General features: G+C 48.7%; 1 protein-coding gene across 1 annotated transcript; it reads right to left on the bottom strand.

Moving 5' to 3' along the window:
* Nucleotides 1–8,086: 8,086 nt before the first annotated feature.
* On the bottom strand, nt 8,087–13,172 carry MPZ (myelin protein zero). The gene is made up of 6 exons (XM_025420841.3): nt 12,991–13,172; nt 10,583–10,749; nt 9,957–10,170; nt 9,616–9,751; nt 9,421–9,481; nt 8,087–9,308 (listed from the first exon to the last, which is right to left on the bottom strand). The coding sequence occupies exons 1-6, from the start codon at nt 13,085–13,087 to the stop codon at nt 9,207–9,209; spliced, it is 777 nt and encodes a 258-aa protein (XP_025276626.1). The 5' UTR covers nt 13,088–13,172; the 3' UTR covers nt 8,087–9,206.
* Between the last annotated feature and the right edge of the window lie 4,769 nt (nt 13,173–17,941).

Genomic DNA, 17,941 nt, shown 5'->3' with positions numbered 1-17,941 from the left:
TCCCTGGCATGATGCTCCCCGAAGGGCACGAATGCTGATGACCATAACAATATCTAAGATTTGCAAAATACTATGTGCCAGACACCATTGTAAGCATTTTTTTAAAAAAAATTATTTATTTATGATAGACACACACACACACACAGAGGCAGAGACACAGGAGGAGGGAGAACCAGGCTCCATGCCAGGAGACCAATGTGGGACTCGATCCCGGGACTCCAGGATCACGCCCTGGGCCAAAGGCAGGCGCTAAACTGCTGAGCCACCCAGCGATCCCCTCTAAGCATTTTTTTAAAGACTTTATTTATTTATTCATGAAAGATACAGAGAAAGAGAGAAAGAGAGAGGCAGAGACACAAGCAGGCCCCATGCGGGGAGCCGGACATGGGCCTCCTAGATCCCCGGGTCTCCGGGATCACTCCCTGGGCTGAAGACGGCACTAAACTGCTGAGCCACCCAGGCTGCCCCGTTCTAAGCACTTTTGTGTATAGTAACTCATTTAATTCTGAGAACCCGATGACCCCATTTTACACATGAAGCAACTGAGGCACAAAGATTAACCACCTTCCCGAAGCAAAGCGAATGGTTGAGCTAGGACCAGAACTCAGGCAGTCTGGCTCCAGAGTCCGGGCTCCTTTGTGCCGCCTTGATTAGGGACAGGGCGTGAGGGCCAACACCTGGATGGTCCCCAGCCAGGTGGGAGGGCAGGGCTGCCCTTAGCTGAGCTCACGCGTGCTCGCCCGGCCCCTCGTGGCCCACACAGGGAAGGTGTGGATCCTCTCTGGCCCCCATCCTCCGGGGAGGGAGGGAGACCCGTGCTGGCCCGAGCTGACGTCTCTGCCAGACTCCCGGAATCCTCTCAGCCCCTCTCGGCCAGCTGCCTCCCCGGGGGCTCCACCAACACGTAGCCAGTTTGAAGTGAAACGGAGAGAGAAATGGGCCTCGGAACTGGGGAGGCGGGGCTGATGTATGGGCCTAGAAAGGAGGGGGTCACCTGCGCACAGTAGGTGCAATGGTGAAGGCCAAGCCTTCCCTCACTCGAAGGAGGCCTCCAGGTCCTAGTCAGGCTCCTAAGCCGCTTCTCAACAGGGGGACGTACTGCCCTCTAGGGGATGTTTTGGAAATCCGTGAGGGTCTTTTTTGGTTATCTTTAATGTTGGGGGGCTGGTGGGCATGGAGGAGGGTCTCCTGCTGTTATCTGGTTCTGGGGGCCAGAGATGCTAGGCATACTGCAATGACCGGGACGGTGCTGCACAAAATGTCCCACATCCCACATGACTTTGAAAAGTCCCACTGGGTACGAATGTAGGTGAAAAACTTATTATCTGAGGGAGTCTAGGACTCAGCTTCATTTTACATATGAACACAAAGTATTTTTTAAAAAGATTTTATTTATTTATTCATGAAAGACACAGAGAGAGAGAGAGAGGGGCAGAGACACAGGCAGAGGGAAAAGCAGGCTCCATGCAGGGAGCCCGATGTGGGACTTGATCCCAGGACCCCAGGATCACACCCTGAGCCAAAGGCAGGTGCTAAACCACTGAGCCACCCAGACTGCCCTGAATACAAGGTATTTTTTGGACCATGTTAAACACCGAATTTCCCAGAAATGCAACTACTGCCTAGATTGAAGCAACTTATATTTGGCTTTGTTCAGAACTCTTACCAAGAGTTGCTTACCATTTCAGAAATCCTCGCCACTGGGGCTCCTGGGTGGCTCGGTGGGTTAAGCATCTACCTTCGGCTCAGGTCATGATCCTGTGGTCCTGGGGTGGAGCCCCATGTCAGGCTCCCTGCTCAGCGGGGAGACTGCTTCTCCCTCTCTCTCTGCCCCTCCCCCTGCTTGTGCTCTCTCACTCTCTCTCTGTCAAATACATGAATAAAATCTTAAAAAAAAAAAAGAAGTCCGTGTCATCAAAGAAACTGCTACTTGCAGTATCTGAACTACTGATACCTCTCCGTGTGCATCTTTTGCTGTTACACTCACCAGGATCCTATATTATAGGTATAGTCATGCCTGACATTACAGATTAAGGTATTTTCCATTTTATTATAAATTCATCTTTTATTTCACCTTTATAGTATAGTTTGAGATAGTATTAGATTTGCTTTTTTGAAAGTAGGTATATAGTTCATATTGCATACGAATATTGTTTGGAAGAATAAAAGGGCAGCAGACTGAGGGGTTGGGAAGTAATGCCCTGAGCCTTTGGAAAGCCCAGCAGCAGCCTGAAGATTCGAGACTGTTTTCTCTCCAAAAGAGACCCCCCAAAGCTTCCAGCCAAGTTCTTTTTTTTTTTTTTTTTCCAGCCAAGTTCTAAGTGTTTACCATGGGCTGGGCATTGGGAGAGGGACCACAAGATGAATAGCGACCCTTAGTGCCTAGAAAGGAAAGCCCCTTTGCAGGACAAAAGGATCGGGGCTGTGCTGGGAGGGTGTCTGAATTGTGAAGCAGTGCTAGACTGAGATCCAGACCCGAGGACAGCATGGTGGGGGTTCACCCACTTGAACTGAAAGGAGAGGAAAAGAGAGGGCGGTAGAGAATGACGAGGCACTAGCATGGCTAGGACTTCGACGCTATGCCAAGTGCCTAGTGACGTGGTTTACATATATTATCAACGTCTTCCTGGAAATGCACCGTCGGATAGGTATTAACCTAACAAAACCAAGGTTTTGAAGTCAGGTGATCTGGGCCAGGTCACAGAGAGCTACAGCAGGAATAACAACCTGGTCTGGTTCGATGCCTGTTTGAGGTCTTGCCCAAAGCAGGGCTGAGTTCCTTCTCCAGACTGTTCCTAACTTGTGCTTCTCTTAGAATAACAGAGATTTAAGTGAGTCGGATTCTGTTGAGTGGTTTATTCTACCCTAAAGCAATAGTGAACAACGTTCACACTAGAATCACCCTCTGCTTGTGAGGTTGCCCTGTGTCTCACTGTGTGTGTCTGCGTGTGTGTCTACAGACCCCATTGCTCACACCCAGACTTCCCACTCTTGTGAGGGAAGCACACCCGTGTGGCTTCATCCACACTGGGTAACTGCGTCCCATAGAGATGTTCTGATTCCTTTTATTTCCTGAGCACGGCTAACCAGGAGTGAGGAAATCCAGTAAAACCTGCTAACTTGATGGAGCCTGGCCTAACGGACAGGACGCTGCTCTTTAGCTGTAATTTCTCACAAGGACTTTTTTTTTTTTTTTTTTTTTTTTGTCTCACAAGGACTTTTGCAAGCATTGCATGTTCCCTTTATTTCAATGCACGAAAACTGTCTTCTGGGAAGGAATATAGAACATAGATGTTTATATAGCTTTTTTTTTTCCCAGCTTTTTTTGAGATGTAATTGACCCATAACATTTTATAAGTTTAAGAGTATACAACCTGTTGATTTGATACATGGCAAAGTGATGAGCAACATAGTATTAGCTACCGTCCCATCTCATCGAATAGTTACCATTTCTTCTTTGTGGTAACATTTAACAACTGCTCTCTTAGCAAGATTCAAGCATGTGATACAGTATTATTAGCTATTAACCATGCTGTACATTAGATCCCCAAACTTGTTAATTTTATATTGGTATCATTCTTTTTTTAAGTAGGCTCCTTATGCAGCATGGAGCCCAGCTCGAGGCTTGAACTCACAATCTTGATACCAAGACCCTGAGCCTAGGTTGAGAGTCTGATGCTTAACTGACTGGCCACCTGCCTACTCCCACCCCCCCAGTTTAATTTCTTTCTTTTTTTAAAATTTTATTTATTTATTCATGAGAGACACAGAGAGAGCAAGAGAGAGGCAGAGACACAGACAGAGGGAGAAGCAGGCTCCATGCAGGGAGCCCGACGTGGGACTTGATCCCGGGTCTCCAGGATCATGCCCTGGGCTGAAGGCAGCACTAAACCGCTGAGCCACTGGGGCTGCCCCCCAGTTTAATTTCTTTTTTTTTTAAATGATTTTTTGAGCAACTACTATATTCTTTTTTTTTTTAATTATTTATTTATTTATGATAGTCACAGAGAGAGAGAGAGAGAGAGACAGAGACACAGGCAGAGGGAGAAGCAGGCTCCATGCACCGGGAGCCTGATGTGGGATTCGATCCCGGGTCTCCAGGATCACGCCCTGGGCCAAAGGCAGGCGCCAAACCGCTGCGCCACCCAGGGATCCCCCCAGTTTAATTTCTTAATAGTTGTTTTGTTGATTTCATTTTTCTAAGACAAAAATACATTAAATCAGGGGTGCCTGCGTGGCTCAGTCAGTTAAACATTTGACTCTTGATCTCAGCTCAGGTCTTGATCTCAGGGTCATGAGATCCAGCCCAGTGTGGAACCTACTTAAAAAAAAATTCTTTGGGGACACCTGGGTGGCTTAGTGGTTGAGCGTCTGCTTTTGGCTCAGGATGTGATCTTGGGGTCCTGGGATCAAGTCCCACATCAGGTTCCCCACAGGGAGCCTGCTTCTCCCTCTGCCTGTGTCTCTGCCTGTCTCTTTGTGTCTCTCAGGAATAAATAAATAAATTATTTTTTTAAAAAAGATTTTTAAACAAACAAATCTTCAAAAGTGAAGAGCTATATCATGATAGCTCCCTCAAGACTGACACTGAAGGACAATGGTGAAGGGAAATTCTCTTAGTGAAGGAAAAAGACTAGCCTTGGTGAGCAGTAGCCATCTACTATCTGGTATCTGGCGTGAGCGATGGCCAGAGGGACAGATCTACCCTGATTCAAGGACAGTTACTAATGGTAACTGGTTGGGTGGTCAGAGACCAGAAAGAACAGGATTGGAAGATTGGTGGCAAGGAAGTCTGGGGAAGAGATGTGCAAATGGAATGCTGAGAATGGGCTGTGAATGCCCACCAAAGGCCCCTTCCGTGCTCACCCTGGTGCTTGCCCAATGGTCTCTTGAACAAAGTGGCCGTGTTGGTAGGCCCGGAAGCTACCAACGAGCTCAACAATGTAGAATTCCTCCTTATCAAGGCCAATCTGGTTAATACTATTGCTGAATGCTAATCTGTCAACAGCAGAGACCAACGCTGGGTCCCTGGTACGTATTATTCCCTGGGGCAGCCAGCCACACATCTGATGGCAGGTTAATTATATTGGATCTCTTTCATCACAGAGAGGGTGTATGGACTTGTCCTCGCTGGAATAATCATATTCTGGACATGGATTTGCCTTCTTTGCTCGTAATGCTTCTGCAGCACCACCACCGGTGGGTTCACACGGTGCCTTACCCAGGATTGTAGCATCCCCTAAAGCATCGAGTCTAATGAAGGAGCTACTTCATGGCAAAGAAAGTGCAATAATGGGCTTGTGCTCATGGGATTAAGTGGTCTTACCCTATACCTACCCCATCACCTGGAGGCAGGTGCCTATTTGAAGTGTGGAAGGGCTTCCTGAAAACTACTCATAGCAACACTTGGGAGACAATACTGAAAGAATGGAATTCTGTCTCAGAAGATGCAATATATGCTTTGAATCAGAGACCACCGTATGGTGTTGTCTTCCCCAGAGCCAGCATATAGGATCCAGAGGTCAGGGAAGCAGGGTGGCTCTTCCACTATCACACCTAATAACCCTCCCACAGAATTTCTGTTTCTCTCGGCAACTTTGAGTTCTGCTGGTTTGAAAGACTTAGTCTCCAGAGGGAGAGTGTTTCTACCAGTGAACACAATGGTTCCATTGACCTGGAAGCTGAGACAGTCACCTGGTCACTTGAGAGTCTATATACCACCGAACCAAGAAGATCAGGAATTACTCAGCTGGCTGATGTGATTGATCCTGATAACCTAGGGGACATTTGGGTTGCTGGTGCACACTGGGAGCAGGGAGCTATTTCTGGAACCCAGGGGATTCTCTGGGCACCACTACTACCATGTCTGATAGTAAAGGTTAATAGAAAAATGTAGCAACCAAAAAACAAACAAACAAACAAACAAACAAACAAACAAACAAAAAAACAGGACAATTGAGCACTCAGATCTTGAGTCAGCAGTGGAGTGATAAAGTGGTCACTTTACCAGGTGAAGAACCCCGACTATTTGAGGTTCTGGCTGAGGCAGGGGAAATATAGAATGAGTGGAGGAAGCAGTTCATAAATATCAGTTATGTCCTCCTGACCAATTATGGAAACGAGGACGATAGTGACTTGACTTATTTTTTATTTGCTTGTTTTAGATATTTACTTGTCTAAGTTAACCGTCTAATTCAACTCTTTCTTCTCGTTTTATGTTATCATATAAGTTGTTAGATGTTACCTTTACAATTTAGTCTTTAGGTAACAGAAGATTCAGTGGGACAATGGGTGACTTTGAGGAGTACCTCGCTGGAGGCAAGCACTGTGACTGGTGGCCTGTTTGAGGAATCGTGGAGAGCTCTGTGTGTGGAGGCTGCCTGCAGCCTCCCTACCCCAGCCTCACTCCCACACATAAATATTTGCCCAATTTCTTAGGTGTTTTGAAGCTGGGTAGCAAATTCACACATTAAGACTGGTCAGGCAGGTAAGGAAATGAATAGTGTGACTGTGGGCCTCACCCGGGAGGGGGAAACAACATTCAGCTTAAGATGGTTGTTGCCCTGTGACAATCAAATGCAGCTTTAATTTAAATAAATAGGGACGCGTGGGTGGCTCAGTGGTTGAGTGTCCCCGCATGGAGCTTCTCCCTCTGCTTCTCCCTCTGCCTATGTCTCTGCCTCTCTCTGTCTCTCATGAATAAATACAATCTAAAAAAATATATATATATTTTTTAATAAACAAATACAGGAGCATCTGGGTGGCTCAGTCAGTGAAGCATCCTCCCTAGGCTCAGGTCATGATTCCGGGGTCCAGGGATCAGCTCCCCGCTTAGTGCGGAGTCTGCTTCTCCCTCTCCCTCTGCCCCTCCCCCAACTTGTGAGTGCTCCCACTCTCTCTCTCTCTCAAATGAATGGATGAAATCTTAAAAAAAAAAAAAAAACTTCTGAATGATGTAATTTTGTATTTATTTTTTTCAGGAACCTCCTTACTGTTTTCTGCAAGAGCTGTAACATTTTACATTCCCACCAGCAGTGTACAAAGGTTCTAATTTTTCCACGTCTTCTCCAACACTTGTTTTGTTTTGTTTTTTCGAGAGTAGCCATCCTAATGGGTGTGAAGTGGTATCTCATTGTAGTTTTGACTTGCATTTACCCAGGGGAATCTATTAGCTTTTATATTAGAATGAATTTGGGCTAATTCTTCTTTTTAAAAAAGTGAAAGATACCCCTTGAAATAAATGACAGGACTCTGGTTTTTGGCAAAGCTGGTGTTTAAAATCTTATCTTTAACCTCTGAACAAGGCAAAGAAATGAGTTGTAGGACTCTTGGGGCTTTTTTTTGCCATCAATGACCCTCCCCACCACCCCAGGAAAATGATATGTGTGTACGTCCATCCACAATCACCTAAGTATTTCAAGGATATTAACGGTGTACCTAAATCCGCATACCAACAAACTAGATAATGAGGTATAACAGCACAGCTAAAATAGTGAACCAACTGAAGTTGTGTGTGTGTGTCTTTCTAGGGCCGAATGGAATTTATACTAGTTCGTAAAGTGTAATCCTTTCAGCAAGACATAGAAATATCTCTAAAGGACTGATCCTTAATATCTTAGTTGCACATCAATTTATCATTTACAAAGGCTTCCGTATACAGGATCTCATTTGGGTCTCATAAAAATCCTGGGGATTAAGCAGGACAAGTATCATCGGAGTTTATAAATACAGAAACAGGCTTAGCAAAGTCAAATAACTAGCCCTGGGTCACACAGCGAGTGAGTGGCTGACATATTTTCAAAATTCAGATCCTGGTAAAGAGGGAGTCTCTGTTTTAACTCACGTAAATGCGGAGCCTGACACACAGTTTAGCCCAGAGTATAAGCTCGCTGGATTTTTGTTCAATGACTCGTCAGCTATTTCAGAGTTCTTTCCACTACACCACGGAAGTCCATACCATAGAGCCAAAGTCTGAACTGAAACCAGTTGCTGAGGGAGAGGAGTGGGAGAAAGCAGGAGGTTGGGGATGGAAACTGGGGCAGGGATATTCCCAGGAGACTGAGGAAACTGGAGCTGGAGGCAGTACTTCTGGAAATGTCAGTGTTTATTAAACATTTAAGGACATTGGGGGTTTGAGAAGAAATATACAGAATGTAGAAAAATCCTAACAATCCCCTGTGGCTGGGAGTGCAGCCTCTCCCCTCCCCCCCCATTTCCCATTAGTTTTTCCTTTTTGTTTGGTTGCTTAAAAGCCATTTCTTAAGGCTTATTTGTCCCTTCCTTGATCCCCTGACCTGTGAGGATTCTTTGTCTCTCTCTGTCTGTCCTTCCCCATGACCTTGAGTCTCAGTACACTGCTCCAAAGTGGTCAGGGGCATCAATCCTATAGTTGAGGATTGAGGATCAGGGGCCCCTCTGCTTGGGCTGGCTCTCCATCAAGGATTAAATGGGGGGGGGGGATTGCAAAAACCACATGACGTCATTGGTACTCAGTCATGGGGGGAGGACACAGGTACACAAACAACAAAGGATGGATTAAAAAATAAAAAATAACTAACAACCTAAATAAACCCTGAAGGAGAGTCTGATGTGGATGATCTGGGTGTTAGCTGGGAGAACACAGTATGGGGCCGGGCCACCTGATGGAGGGGAGGGACAGGGCGGGTCAGAAAGAAAAGCAGGAGGGACGGGGGACAGGCTGGGCGGTGCAAGGGATGGCGTGGCCAGGTGGCCTGGGGCTGAGGCGCGGGGTATCAAGGTCCCTTTCTTCTCGGTGCCGGAGGGACAGGCACCAAACACACAGTCCTTGGGGCCGGGGAGGGTAGGTAGAGTCAGCCCTGGGCTCCCATAAGGCGGAGCCAAGGGGGGGGGCGAGCAGGAAGCGTCTGGCAATGAACCTTGGAATGAAACTTACATCTCAGGGCGCTGAGGGCAGGGCGGGGCTGGGGCTAAGAAGGGGAGCACCTGCCGGGTGACGGAGCCTAGGTCCCCGGCTCTGGCGGGCCTGGGGGTGGTCACTTGTCTGAGTCCAGACCCATCATGTTCTTGAGGGCGTTCTTGAGGCTGGTTCTGCTGGGGGACTTGACCGCAGGCCGGAGTTCCGAGCTCTGCTCGTCCTTTCGTAGCTCCATCTCAATGACCACCACCTGGGAGCCCTTGCTGGGCTCCGCCCCTGGCCCCCGACCCCCCGCCCGGCCCGCTAACCGCTATTTCTTATCCTTGCGAGACTCCCCCAGCCCCTTGGACTTCTTTTCGCTGGCAGCCTTGGTGCTTCTGCTGTGATCCAGCATGGCATACAGCACTGGCGTCTGCGGGCAGGGGTCACCCATCCGTTAGCCGGCCTGGTGGGCCTGTTCCCTGCCCCCCCCCGGGGGCTGTCCCGGGGCCCCACAGCTTGTCCAGGCCCCAAGTCCCGCTAACCTGGCGGCCGCGCTTGGACGTGTCCTTGCCGGCCTTGTGCAATTTCCCCTTCTCCATGGCACTGCGGGGGAAAAGGGGTGGCTGTCGCTATGCCCCTCCCCAGGGCAGAGCCCCCTCCCGAGCCGCTGCAGCGCCCTCTTCCCTTTGGCTCCGCGGGCAGGTGGGGGTGCAGAGAGGGAGCCAGACTCCCCTTACCTGAGCCTCCTCTGCAGGGCTGCCTGTCTGCGCAGCCAGCAGTACCGAATCAGATAGAACAGCAACAGCAGCAGGAGCACCACCCCGATGACACCCCCGATCACGGCTCCCAGTACCACCCCGTACCTAGTTGGCACTAGGAGGGGAGGGAAGAGAAGGACAGGAGTGAGCAGGGTCCTGCACCTTTGGTCCTTAGCCCCATGTTTGCTCCCTGCTGCTGGGGGTGAGCGGCTCCCCGCCTCCCAGAGCCTGAAGGGCAAGATCCAGGCCCACAGCTTCTTCCCCCAGCCCCCCAGGTCTCCCCAGTACCCCCCACCCCATATTCCCAGAGCCCCTCACACCTTTCTCAAAGACGTAGAGTGTGACCTGAGAAGTCTTGCCCACTATGTCTGGTGGGTTTTTGACGTCGCAGGTGAAAGTGCCGTTGTCACTGTAGTCCAGGTTGTGTATGACAATAGAGCCATCCTTCCAGCGAGGGTCCCCTACCCACTGGATGCGCTCTTTGAAGGTTCCCACCTCGTCAATGTAGGGTTGTCCCTTGGCATAGTGGAAGATCTATGAGGAATGAGGGGAAGCTTGTGGGTCTAGCCTCAGGGTAAGGGATCCTGGGCTGGAGAGGGTGGTCGGGGGTGGGGGAGACAGTGTAGACAGGCCCTGGTCAGATTGCCGCTTACCTTGCCCAAGTTAGGGTCATGGATTTCCCCTCCTTTGCCCAAGTTCTCTTTTCTATTGTTCTTCTTTTTTATTTAATTTTGTTTATTTATTCATGAGAGACAGAGAGAGAGAGGCAGAGACACAGGCAGAGGGAGAAGCAGGCTCCCTGCAGGGAGTCCGATGCGGAACTGAGCCCTAGCCAGATGCTCAACCACCAAGTCCCCCAGTGTCCCTCTATTGTTCTTCTAAGCCCTGCTTCGTTATCCAATGCCAGGACCCCCCCCCCCCCCCCCCCCCCGCTCCCCGTACTCACCGAGATGGCGTCGCGGCCTCCTTCGGGCTGGTAGCGCCAGGTAAAGGAGAGGTCATCGGAGACCCACTCGCTGGACCAGAAGGAGCAGTGCAGGGTCACCCGGGAGCCCACGGCACCGTGGACCTCCCTGTCCGTGTAAACCACGATGGCCTGGGCGGGGGGCAGCACTGCAAGCAGAAAGGGGCCTCAGATGCGCAGGTGTACCCAAGGGGGGCGAGGAGGAGGTGAGACCAGGGGTCAAGGCTGAGTGAAAGCTGGGGCAGCAACGATCGACCCTCAAGCCCAACTCTGTCCGGGCTAACTGAGGCGTTGGGGGGCGACGCTGTGCTGGAGCAAGCTCTTCAGCACGTCCATTAAAGACAGTGAACAGCAGTAACAGCTCTCTCGAGGACTTCCAGAAGCTGGAGTCTGTCTCTCGGTCTCCCTTTCCCTTTGGGTCAATATTTAACTCTTAAGTTACCCCCTGGGATGCAGGCTTAACATTAAAAATTTTTTTAATTTTAAGTTAAAAAAATAAAAAATAAAATTTATTACAAGTCATATGGTAATACATATTGCATTCTGTTTATAAACCACTCAAACCATAGAGATAAAGCGAGCGTTCCTCTCGACATCTCCCCACCAAGTCCTTTCCTGCAGTCCCTCCCAGAGGTGGCCACTGTTACCAGTGCAGCGTGTAACCTTTTCCTATGTAACAAGTGCAATATGGACTCAACAAACTCAAGAGGTACCTGGGCTTCTGTGAAATAGCTTTGTTTTGTGGAGTTTTCTTTTCTTTTGACATACATTGCATCATATTCTCTGCGGGTTTTTTCACTTAAGGAGATATATACATAGCTCGGGGAGCTACCCATGTGGATTCAGAGAAATCAATCTGATTGTTAACAGCCATATAGTATTTCACAGCATCACAAACTCAAATTTCTTGCAGGAAAAAGAAAAATGAAAATACGAAATAATGTTTTTCGCCAGCTCAGCGGTCCTCAGTGCTGAACCCCTGGTTGCCACAGGGCTTGCTATCGGCTGGGAGGCCAGGGTGGAAAGGACCTCGTACCCCTCTCATGGGAAGCTGGGTACAGAGGAAGACCCCCGGGCCCAGAGCTCTGATGAGTCTGCGGGTGAGCCTGCTGTGGTCTGACCCCCGTCACCCTCCTCTTGGCCATTCTGGCCCCGCGCCCCTCCCAAGACTCACCCACACAAGGAAGGCCATTCCAGGGAGATTATGTGTGTGGGCCGGCCCTGGGTGGGGGCAACTGGAGACCCTTTTGTTCTATGGGTGGAGGAGGAAGCAACCAAACAAACAGAGACCCATTGTCCGACCAGTGTTGGGGGCTTTTGCCACCCCTTCACCCCCCTCACCCCTAAACACCCTCCCCACTCCTGCTCCACAGTCTCAAATCTCCCACCTCAATATGCGATATGAGTGACTCGCTTCTCCCTAAAGCACCTAACTTCTCTTCCTTCTGTTCTAATATCAACCACTGCTCTTCAGTTCTGCTCGATGGTTCTATGGGTGGGACAGGTTCTGGGACAGAACTCTCTTCCTTATTCTCCAAGATTCCCTCCCACCATGTCCCTCACCATGACCTTCTTCAACTCCCTATCTTTAACATGTTCTCTGGGTGTCCCAGAATAGTCCAGTACAGCACCCAGAAGAGTATGGGTTCTGGGTTTAGGACTCAAAGAGCTGCCAGCAGAGAACCTTGGATGTTCTGAGCAGTTCTCCTTCTCACCCACAATTTGCCTACTGCTCATCTCTTGTACTAGTTTGCAGGCAGCTTGGAGAAGCAAAGAATCTGTTCAAATAATCATACTTTGACCTTGTCTTGCTCACCGAGCACCTACCATGGGGTAAGGAATGGGGTTAGTCAACTTATGAAGGAAGCCAGCTTTAGATGGACAGGATCTTAGAATGTCTTAGAATCTCCCTTCTACTCCGTTCACCCACATAACAGACAATGGATCCACAGAGAGAAACTGAGGCACAAAGAGACAAAGGATTTGAGGAGTTGGGATCACAAACCCTGGACTCCTTAGATCATGTTTCCTGACTTTTCTACTTAGGGAACTAAGGTTAAGCACCTCACACACTACTAGGGAACGAGTAGGGACCAGAACCCAGGAGTCTGATTCCGTTTCCTACCATGCGACAACACTGCTTCCCACCAGGCCCTCAGCCTGGCTCTGGAGGCATGTTACAGCTTTCCAACCTGGGCCCAGTCAGGCCCACCTCAGGGAAGTTCTCTGATTATTGCCTCCCTCTGAACGATATAGATTTTTTCCTCTGAATAGAGTATCCCCTTCGTGCTCGCTCTTTGGGTACAGCGGGGAGTAAACGAAGGCAGTGAGAAGGCTGCTGAGAGGTGTCTTGAGCCCCAGGGCGTCCAGGCTGGGGTGGCTCCACTTACCCAAAGAAGAGAAGAGCAGCACAGCCAGGACAGGACTGGAGCTGGACGAGGGAGCCCCAGGAGCCATAGCTGGGCCAGGGGCTGGGGCCCGGAGCATCTGCGGGGTTGGCAGAGTGGGGGACAAGGACTGAGCGGGGGTTCCTGGAATCTGCTTAAAATCCCCTGGGGCCCCAGGATGAGGGGGCTGTCCTGAGCCAGTAACCAATTGCAGCCTGGCATGTGCCGTTGAGAGGTGGTGGGGAGGGGGGCAGAGCACAGGGAGCAGAAGGGGCATTGTGTCCTCTGGGTGGCGGGGTGGGGGGGACACATACCACCCCATACACAGAGGGCTTTGTGTCTGCTGGCCTCCTCCTGTCCTGGGCTGGAATGCTGGGTGGGGGGGGGCGGTGAAGGAGAGGGACAGCAAAGGGCCATAAACACACTTCTCTAAGGGATAGATGGCCAGGGGAACCTGAATCCTAAGGCCACGAGAAGGGATTCCTTGGTAGTTTCCTTCCCAGAGAGTGGCTCCCCTGGAACACCTGGAAATGGGATATCCTTTATTTATTTATTTATTTATTTATTTATTTTTTATTTATTTGTTTGTTTGTTTGTTTGTTTATATGACTATAGGCTGCATTACAGGCTTCTTCAGATGACCAGGTCACTTGGGAGTCCTTTTTGTTTTTTTTCCTCTCCCTACATCCTGGGTGATTCTTCCCTGATAGAGCTTTACTCCATTGGAAAATATCCAGGCCAAAAAAAAAAAAAAAGAAAGAAAGAAAAAGAAAAATATCCATGCAAGAATCCCAGGGCCTTTCCCTCATCATCAGAGAACGTTTCAATGCCTCATGCTGCAGTTTAAGCCCATTTCAATCTAGAACAAGGTGACAACATCGTATTGAGTGCCAGCCACATGCAAAGTATGGGTATGTGGATAACAGAAAGAGGAATAAAAAATAAGTTTCTCCTTGAAGGAGTTTACAATCTAGTCGGGGGTGTGTGCAGACAGGGGGAGGATCAGAGAACAAACCCACCAATAACCCAATATAATAAACCACGATGTTTGCCGTGGCAGAGAGATGAACGAAGTGCTGAGAGCACCGAGGTGGACACAACCAGATCTGCTTGAATAAGCCCGAGACTTCACAAACATCAGGTTTGCAACAGAGATTAAAAACAAAAATGAACTGGGGTGCCTGGGTGGCTCAGTCGGTTAGGCGTCCGATTCTCAATCTCAGCTCAGGTCTTGATCTCAGGGTTGCGAGTTCAAGCCCCACACTGGGCACCATGCTGGGTGTGGAGCCTACTTAATAAATAGCTAAATAAATAAAATAAATGAAGTTCAGAGGGAGGAAGGTGAAGTTGTGTCTAGAAGGAATGGGTAGTGAAGGTATCCAGGCAGATAGAGCAGCAAAAGCAAAAACAAAGAGGGTAGGAAGATACGTGTGTGTGCGTGTGTGTCCGTGTGTGTGTGTGCAAGTGTGTTGGGGAGGTCTGTGGAGTACTGAGCACATTCAAGGCAGATCTTGTGCTGTGCACTTTGACTTGACTTGGGGGAGCTTGAACGGGGTCATTAAAAACAAATCTGTACAGGAAAGTTGAAGCCAGTTGGAAAAGGGCAGTAAGTGGCAGACGAAGGAGGGAGGTTTAACTGTACATCATAGGGTTACAGGATTTTTGTTCCCTTAGCGGCCTTGGTTCTTGGTCGCCCCACTTCAAAGAATGAAGAGTGGGCCAGATGACGAGCGGGGGGCAGGAAAGCAGAGTTTATTGAGCAGTCGTATAAAGCTCCCGACCAGGGAGGGGGGCCCAAGAGGATTGCCCCCGGAGTTGTCTGGTCTAGGGGTCTTATGAGCTCTTGTGTGGAAGTCTCCCAAGCCATCAGGGTGTGCTGAGTCGGGTCATATGTGACCATATGAGTTGGTCACATATGTGTCTACGTAGTAGGTTAGTGTCTCTGTGCGGATGGTCTTTCTTGGCTGACACCCAGGGGCTTGTGTCTTAACAGCCCCTTGTCCGTGATGTGACCAATGCCTTGTGGTTAACTGCCTTATTTTAGGACATTTTACAGAAGTCAGTGCCTCAAAGGCTGCAAAGCAGAATGCTAGTGTGGTCCTGTCTCAGCTACAAAACAGGATGTCAGTGCTGTTCTATTTCAGCTGTCCTGACTCCGTATTTTCTTGTTGGGGACCCTAGCCCTCACCATCTAACTGTCCAACTCAATCCTAATGATAAGAATTTCCTGAAGGTTTTGGGGTGATGTATGGATGGGGTTAGGAATGGGAGTGTCTACATGATCAGAGCTGAGTTTTAAGACAAATCCAGCCCCCCCCCCAAAAAAAATCATTCAGACCAAGGCTCTCCTGATTGTTGCCTCCTTTGTTTTCCTCCCTGAGATTATCTGAAATGATTTTGTTTTTCACGGGACCTCTCATATTCCATTTGAAATGCTTTCCCTTCTTTCTCCCCCTTTCTCTGTTGTCAGGCCTTGGCTAGCTCCTGCTTTTCCCCTCCTGCTTATTTTTTTTAAATATTTTATTTATTTATTCATGAGAGAGAGAGAGAGAGAGAGAGAGGCAGAGACACAGGCAGAGGGAGAAGCAGGCTCCATGCACCGGGAGCCCGACGTGGGATTCGATCCCGGGTCTCCAGGATCGCGCCCTGGGCCAAAGGCAAGCGCTAAACCGCTGAGCCACTCAGGGATCCCCCCTCCTGCTTATTTTTGAGATAAACCCTGGTGATAAGGGGCTTGACTTAATGTCTTGTTTGAATTTCAGCATGACTAATTTCTATTAATTATGGACCCGAAAGGGTAATTTGAGGAGAGAGGCCACTGTTGTTCTGTCAGTGGGACCACTACAGGTTCATCTGTAAAGCCACAGGCTCCTGGTAACTACCTGTCTTCACCTTACACAGGAGATGGTGGTTTCTGTGATTAGTATTGGGTTTGGATTGTGGGACTCTAAACACAGGACTTGATCCACCTCTCTAACCCCACCTCCCCAGCTGCAAATAATCATTTTCTGCTTTCACCCACCCACCCCTTTTACCTATACCTCTTTCATGGGATTGCTACTTTCGTTGCTGTGTTTATTTACTCACTAATCCTGCTAAGGCTATACGTTTCTTGAGGACAATTACATGTTTGTATCTTTGAATTCTCTGAAGTACTTTCACATACTCTGGCAAAAAGTTTATATATATATATGAAACAATTTAAAGAGCTAAGTGAAAGAGACATTGTTTAGACCTGTTAATGTGAAGTGCCAGAAGGCCAAAGTAGGATCAATGACTGAAGTTCAACAGCAGAGAACTATTATTTTAGGGATGCCCGGGTGCCTCAGTGGTTGAGCATCTGCCTTTGGCTCAGGTCATGATCCCGGGGTTCTGGGATCGAGTGCTGCGTTGGGCTCCCCACAGGGAGTCTGCTTCTCCCTCTGCCTGTGTAAATAAACTTTTTAAAAAACCTATTATTTTATTGAAGATTTTATTTGTAAATAATCTCTACATCCAATGTGGGCCTCCAACTCATAACACTAAGATCAAGGGTCATATGTTCCACAAAGTGAGTCAGCCAGGTGCCCCAAAACTGTATTCTTTTAAAAAAGATTTTATTTATTTGAGACAGAGTGAATGAGAGAGAGAGAAAGAGAGAGAGAGCACAAGTGGGGACTAGAGTCAGAGGGAGAGGAGGAAGCAGCCTCCATGCTGTGCAGGGAGCCCCATGCAGGTGCTAGATCCCAGCACCTTGAGATCGTAACCTGAGCAGAAGGCAGACGATTAACCCACTGAGCCACCCAAGAGCCCTGAAAACTGTATTTTACCAAAACAACTTTCTAATGATTAATGATTAAATGAAACTTGTGTTTTGAGGTAACCATTACCGAATGTGTTAGAGCAGAGTCTTGAAAACCAGTGGCCATCAATGCTGCAGAGGAGATACCTGCGCTGGATGGAAAACCAGAGCCTCTAATACGGTCTCTTCCAGGGAATCCCTGGGAGGCCCAGCGGTTTAGCGCTTGCGTTGTTCCAGGGCGTGATCTTAAGAGTCCCAAAATCGAGACGCACATCGGGCTCCCTGCATGGAGCCTGCTTCTCCCTCTGCCTGCGTCTCTGCCTCTCTCTCTCCTTTGTGTCTTTCATGAATAAATAAATGAAATCTTAAAAAAAAAAAAAAATAAGGTCTCTTCCAGTCCCAGAGTCTATAAAAGCGCTTTCTTTGTCAAGTACTACAGAAATGCAAAACGTTATTTTCGTTTGATGAAGAAGTAAGTGAATTTGTGCTATTTAAAGCCTCAAAGAAGTGCAGGAGTGCTAAATATAAATGAGATCTGAATATTAACGTCGCGGAATGTTCTATTGCAGAATAGAAGTTGCCCTGGGCTCTGCCCGCAAGAGAGACCCAAGAACTTTTTCACTTTCCTATTCCTTCCGCACTCACTTTTTTTCTTTTTCTTTTTTTCTTTTTTTTTCGCACTCACTTTTAAGTCACAAGGGCTGTGCAATTGATTGCTGTTTGGGTCCCTCAAAAAAAAAAAAAGAAATAATATATATATAAAAAAAGAATATATATATATAAGAATATATATATTATATATATATAATATATCTATATATATTATATATATATAACCCCCCCCCCCGCGTGTGTGCATAGAAATCAAAGCGAGTTGTCCCCCGGCCCGGCTGCCTCTGGCCGTGGGTGTCACCCACACAGCTTGAGACAAGGCACAAAGGAGCGCTGTGCGCGGCTCGTGGGCGTCCAGCGCCGGCGGCGGCTCCAGCCCAGGGACCGAGGGGCACGGGGCTAGGGCAGGTGCCCCGTTCCCGGGACGGCGGTCTGCGTAGGCCTCGCGCTCCTTCCTCGCACAGCAGAAGCCTCTCATTAAAATGGGACGAAGCCTGTTTCCCCGGTGCCTTGGGCGCCCCCTCCCTCCCCGGGGACGAGCGGCGGCGGAGATGCTGGAGA

Source organism: Canis lupus, chromosome 38, assembly GCF_003254725.2.
Source record: "Canis lupus dingo isolate Sandy chromosome 38, ASM325472v2, whole genome shotgun sequence".
Classification (NCBI taxonomy): Eukaryota; Metazoa; Chordata; class Mammalia; order Carnivora; family Canidae; genus Canis; species Canis lupus.
This window is presented reverse-complemented; position numbering and strand designations above follow the sequence as displayed.

Coding starts and splice junctions, on each gene's coding strand:
- MPZ (XM_025420841.3), bottom strand. CDS start 13,087: ATGCTCCGGGCCCCAGCCCCTGGCCCAGCTATGGCTCCTGGGGCTCCC. Junction 10,171..10,582: donor GAGGCCGCGACGCCATCTCG/GTGAGTACGGGG, acceptor CATTCCTCATAG/ATCTTCCACTATGCCAAGGG. Junction 9,309..9,420: donor CGTCCAAGCGCGGCCGCCAG/GTTAGCGGGACT, acceptor CCCTGCCCGCAG/ACGCCAGTGCTGTATGCCAT.